The sequence below is a fragment of the Bison bison genome, unplaced genomic scaffold (genome assembly GCF_000754665.1).
Source record: "Bison bison bison isolate TAMUID 2011002044 unplaced genomic scaffold, Bison_UMD1.0 scf7180017864233, whole genome shotgun sequence".
Classification (NCBI taxonomy): Eukaryota; Metazoa; Chordata; class Mammalia; order Artiodactyla; family Bovidae; genus Bison; species Bison bison.
The window spans coordinates 1,353,482-1,359,380 of record NW_011494805.1 but is presented as its reverse complement, the minus strand read 5'-3'; the positions used below and the strand labels follow the sequence as shown (position 1 = coordinate 1,359,380).

Genomic DNA, 5,899 nt, shown 5'->3' with positions numbered 1-5,899 from the left:
CCAACCCCCGACCGCGTGTCGCGCTTCCGCGGACGGGCGGCAGGAGGCGGCGAGCGGGGCAGAGACATCCACCGCGCCTCAGGGGTTCGTCTCCGAGCAGGCGAAGGCGGCGAAGGTGCTGCCTTTGGGCTTGTTGTAAGACTGGTTGAAGGCGAAGGCGCGCACACAGCTGAGCACAGTGTGGGGAAGACCCCCGAGTGCGCCAGGGGTGACGGACGGCGGCCCGTGGGCTTCCAGGCGGGGCGGCCTCCTCAGAGTGTCCGTCAGAGGCGGCGCTCAGGGGCTGCCTGCTCACGTAACTTACGTGTTTGTATCTGCAGGCCGTACCTCTCTTTTGAGGTCAGGATCGTGTGTTCAGCGGCCTGATGGACCTCGCCTTTTGGCTTCACAAAGGCTCCTCTCGCTCTCCTAATTAAACTTTCGATCTCCCTACCTCCTACCCAGATCTCAGATTTGACTCTCTTCTATCGTTCCATGCTGCGGTTCATGTCACGTTATCCATTCACTTGCCTAAGTGGGAAATCTGGGCCTCTTAAACTCTCCCCCGCCCTCAAGCCCCGTATGCACTCTATTGCCGAGTGCCCTCACCTTTTCCTCCCAGAGCCGTTTCCCTACCGTCGGTTCCTCCCTCCACCCTCCCGTCCCTTGTCCTGCAGCCCCCATGTAATGATTCCTCATGGCTCCCAAATCGAAGTCATGCCTCTAAGGGGTGATCATCATGGCATGACCCCCAGCCACATCCTTCCTCCTGTTCCTCTTAATCTCTGAGCTGTCGTGTCACTTAGGCCTTTTGGTTCCTCTTCACATACCAGGAGTCCTGCAGTTGAGTTAGTCCTTCAAATCTTGGTTGAATCGTGTTCTTAGGGAAATGACATCTGGTACCTAAGACCAGGTCAGTGTTCTCTGTTAGGTGCTTCTCATTGAATAAATACTCAATGCATAGCTCTCGAATGATTAAACAAGTACAGCCTCTGGGTGGAGAATCCCCCAAAGAAAGGGTAACTGTTGAAATGAGCCTGGAAGAATTGGTAGGAGTTACACATATCAGTGCTGTGAGAAGGGGGAGATGTGAGTGGCTTAAGCACAGTTTCCCGCTAGAAAGCAGATTCACCGTGAGAACATCCAGTTCTGTTGAAGCCTAGAAGAAGGGAATGGGAGTAAGAATGAAAAGAAGAAAGAAGATCTTAGAAACAATTCTTGAACTGCTCTGAGTAACTCAAAGTGTGGCTTCCTTCTAAAATCATTTAAATGCTTATATTAAGAAACAGGCTCCCCACGTGGCTCAGTGGGAAAAGAACCTGCCCGCCAGGCAGGCGTTGCAGCAGACCCTGGATCGATCCCTGGGTCGGGAAGATCCCCTGGAGAAGGAAATGGCAACCCATTCCAGTACTCTTGCCTGGAGAACCCCATGGGCAGAGGAGCCTGGCGGGTTACAGTCCATGGGGTTGCAAAGAGTCGGACACGACTGAGCACGCATGCATATAATATATATATATTAAGAAGAAACAGCTCAAAGTACCTGTCTTTTGCCCCCACCCCCATCCCCTCTCCTCCCCATTCAGATACTGTGAGCACCATGATTGGGAATTCAGACCCGTCTCCGGGGTGAAATTCTGTCAGTTATTCTCAACTGTAAAGATTACACAATTAGGGTTGCTTTATAAATGATGCCACACATTTCTGACTCTGACAGCTTAAAAGGCTTCACTGTCCTAGGTACAGATTTTAGAGTGTGGTTAAGCCTGTGGTGAGTTATTTTAGTCTTCTCTGCGAAAGTCAGTGGAAAGTTGGACAGTTCAGAAGACAAAACTGTTTTATTTTTTGTCCTCTCTGAAACCTGCGGCAATTCCTTTTTAGCTTTATACATTTTTTTAGTCCTGGAATTTTCTTCCCTCAGAATGCCACAGTGGAAAGAGCAGTGGACTTTCAATTCAGAATTGAGTTCAAATTCTGGTTGTGTCATCTGTCTATAAAACCTTGGGCAAATTAGTTATATTCACTGAGCTTTAAGTTCTTCATCTTTACGATCTCTTTAAAAATAATTTTACATGTGCAAAGCACCATACTGCCTGATACTCAGTTAGTGCTTTCTCCCCCTTCCCTTTAAAACTTCTTTAATTTCCATCCATGGTCAGTTGAATCCATGGATTCCAAAACTGCAGATACTGAGGGCTGACTGTTCCCTGTATTTTTCTAATTTTTACTTTATTCTTAAACCCAAATATGCATCTATCTTTTAGAATATTTCTTGTGTCATTTCTTCTCCGTTCCTCAAATGATTGTTGTTTTTTAAAGTGTGATATGGTATGGGCCCTTTGAGAAACACTTTCATAGAGTACTTTTTGTTATGAAAATGTTTCTACAATAGAAGTGAATGAAGCTAGGTTAAAAATGTTTCTTAATGGACCTGTGAATGAATATTGGGGAAAAAAAATGAATTCTAGAATCAGGAAGGAGGGTGAATCCTGAATGGAAGTATTTTGCAAATTGAGATGTTTTTGTGAACAAACTTCTGTAATTAAGACTTTGTAAGCAATTTGTAACTGCTTTGTCTTTGTATGTGTTGAATCTGTTGAGAAGATGGCTGATCCTTGGCAGGAATGCATGGATTATGCAGTAACCCTGGCAGGACAAGCTGGAGAGGTACGAACTGAAATCTCAGCCACGATGTGATGGATGTGGGCAGTATGTGGTTGTCTTCTTAAACAAAACATGTATTTTTATTGACTGGATTTGTTTTCAATTTACTTAATGGGTGAATACTTCCATTTTATGTCATTAAACATTTTGTAATAATGGTTGTGTATCTAAAATGGCTGTAAGATTCTATGGTTTTATACATAGAAAGTCGTAACCACTAAGGGTTTATTTTATATACATTGTGGTAAGAAATATTTAAGAATACCATTCCAGACAGATTGATTGTTTCAAATCATTTCTATTATTCATCTTTTAATTCGATTTAAAATGACTTATATGCTTTTCTTATTTGCTTACCAAAAAAATCTTTTTAGGTGGTTCGTGAAGCGCTCAAGAATGAAATGAATATTATGGTTAAAAGTTCTCCAGCTGATTTGGTAACTGCTACTGACCAAAAAGTTGAAAAAATGCTTATCACATCCATAAAGGAAAAGTATCCATCTCACAGGTATTGCTTATGTCAGTTTCGTGTGATAAAAATGAAATCTAGGTTGGTCTCCAAGATTTTGACTTTAGACTCAGAAATTGACTGTGCTTAATTTAAGCTGAACTGGAATTTATTTGGAGGGTGTCAGAATCCCTGAGAGTAGGACTGAGCAACCAGCGAGGAAGGCAGAGCTGGTTAGGATTGGGTTAGGGTTGGGTCAGGGTTAGGCACCATCATTCAGAAGCTGCTGGTAGCCTCACTCCTGACTGTTCTCTTTGGATGTCTTACCCCATTAGCTCAAGGTTACAAATCGTGGGCAAAAACATCCCTTGCTGAACTTAGGGGTTTTTTTTCCCCTAAGCTCAAACTTCCAGGGAGCAGTGAACAGGGGATATTTGGATTCCTTTATAGAAAGAGGAGTGTTGGATGCTGGGAAGTTAATGTGACAAATGTCTGTCATAGAGAAGATTTGAAAGTTCAGTTTTAGTCTCTACATTGCAAACATTTTTAGGTGCTAAAGGGGTGGTAGCTTTGAGTTTGAGAGAAAATACTAAAATCTGTCTCTCTTACGGGCATAGAAATACAACTGAAATATTGTCATCATTTTAAAGTTTTAACATTGTCATTCACCAGTTCTTCTTGATCATGCCATCAGCCTTTCCTGGTATTTCAGCCACTGAGGAGAAAAAAATATTATTTAAAGCTGCATATGCTTTCTCTCAGTAAAAAGGTTTATAGCTAAGAGAAAAAGACATAAAAGAAATTCATGGTAATGATTATTAGGACTTTTCAGTTTTGAATAAAGGACATAACTAACAAAGAAAGTAGGAAAGGAAAGAAGAAATCCTATGAATTCAGATACCATTTACAGAGTTTGCCTGACATTTACTGCACAGTATGTTTTAGGAATGCATATTGATACAGTAATTTTGGTGGGTGATTTTCTTTCTCTTTAACTTATTTCATGTTCTCTGTATTATCTATTGCTGCATAGCAAGTTACTCTTGAAAAACTTAACAGCTCTAGATAACATAGAGTTTTCTAGGATCAGGAATATGGGAGTAGCTGGAGTGCGTGGTTCTGGCAAGGGTCTCGTAGAGTCACAGTCGCACTGTGGGTCTTCTCGAGGCTCAGCCGGGGATGAAGGGCCCATTCGCTTGTGGCTGTTGGTGGCCTTGGTTCCTCGTGGCTTGCCCGCTGGCAGCTTCCTCCAGTTTCCTCACCACGAGGGCCCCTCCACAGAGCGGCTCACGGTGTGGTGAGCGGCTTCGCCTAGGAAGCAGAGGGGAGGGGAAGGGGGCAGAAATAGAGTGAATAAGACGAAACCTCAGTGTCGTTCTGTCAGAGAGTTTTCAGAATTGCATGTTGTCACGTACACTTTGTTCTTTTGGCTAGAAATGAGTCTCTAAGTCCAAATCCACACTCAAGGCAGGGACATTAAACTCTACCTCTTGAAGACAGGGTTATGAGAGAATTGGTAGACTTAAACCTCCACATTTCCTTAGTAAGTTATCATCTGCAATAAAAGCCTTTTTCAGCGTGTCTCTTTTCTTATCTTGGTAATACATTTGAGAATTTTGAATTCTGTCATCTTTCACATGACTTGTTCTGGGGGAAATAAAATTTTCTCACTTTGATCTGTCTGAAGGAAAAACAATAGAAAAGTGTAGTTATGTAGACTTTTGTTATGTTTTATAGTAGACTAAAGGTTTGAAAATTGTTGAAAACAGTAGAAAGATTCAGAATTTGTCATATTTGCTTTTAGTTTCATTGGTGAGGAATCTGTGGCAGCTGGGGAAAAAAGTATCTTAACCGACAACCCTACATGGATCATTGACCCTATTGATGGAACAACTAACTTTGTACATGGGTATGTTTTTAAAATTTTAATATTGTAATTACTGTTTGTATATTAACTGAATGGACTGTTCAATATAGTTTTCATAATCACATATACTTTAGAGAATTCTGTGATTGTAAAATATGTTATGCATAATTTTCATCAGCTGTGGATGAGGTAATGAACGATTAATGTTATAGACATGTGCAGTCAAGTGCCCTGTTCACCGTTCTTTTTCTCATTGTTGAAACCACATAAAAATGTACGCAAGCAACATTGCTGCTTTGAAATCAATTAAGGAACTGACTAACTCAGTACTAGTGTATGCCTTTATAGAATGCATTTAATCCAGGAGAAAAAACTGTTAAAAAGAACATGGGTTTAGAATGTGTGACTTTGTGACCTTGGGCAAGTTACTTAATCTTTTTAAGCCACAGTTTTATTTTTTTCATTCTCTAAAATGGGCACACTGATGGTACCTGCCTCATAGGATTGTTGATGGGACCTAATGAGTTGTACATTTATATAAAAACTTAATATAGTGCCTGGCACAAAGTAAGTATGTAATTCAGTATATGCTGAGAAGAATATGTTAAAAAAAATATATATACACACACACACAAATTAAGTATGTAAGTCCAGATATATAGAAGAAAGCCTGATGGAATTAAGAGTTTCAACAAGTAGCCGAGTTTGGTGGGATGACACATAATTGTTATATTTGAAGTTGCCGTACGTGGCCGTACGTATCTTTACTAATAGAACTGTTAAAGCCATAAAGCTAAGAGGGAGGATCTATGTATGATGGAATGTTAGTGCAGAAAGATGCTCATGATGTGAGGTAACATACAGAAGATTATAGTACAGTGGATAGTATGATCCCATTTTTGTTGACATTTAAGCTATATTCATGGAACTTGGCATTCCAAAAG

At 41.1% G+C, this 5,899-nt stretch overlaps 1 protein-coding gene across 4 annotated transcripts in view; it reads left to right on the top strand.

Moving 5' to 3' along the window:
* The window catches only part of IMPA1 (inositol(myo)-1(or 4)-monophosphatase 1), a 31,070-nt gene that overhangs the window by 9,025 nt on the left and 16,146 nt on the right, over positions 1-5,899 (top strand). For 3 of the 4 annotated variants that reach the window (XM_010846202.1, XM_010846201.1, XM_010846204.1), the window contains exons 2-4: positions 2,581-2,643; positions 3,015-3,148; positions 4,893-4,997. In XM_010846202.1, coding sequence (XP_010844504.1) covers positions 2,581-2,643; positions 3,015-3,148; positions 4,893-4,997 — 302 coding nt within the window. Of the gene's footprint in view, positions 1-54; positions 893-2,580; positions 2,644-3,014; positions 3,149-4,892; positions 4,998-5,899 lie in introns of those variants that run through there. The other variant, XM_010846203.1, reaches the window with a different exon arrangement.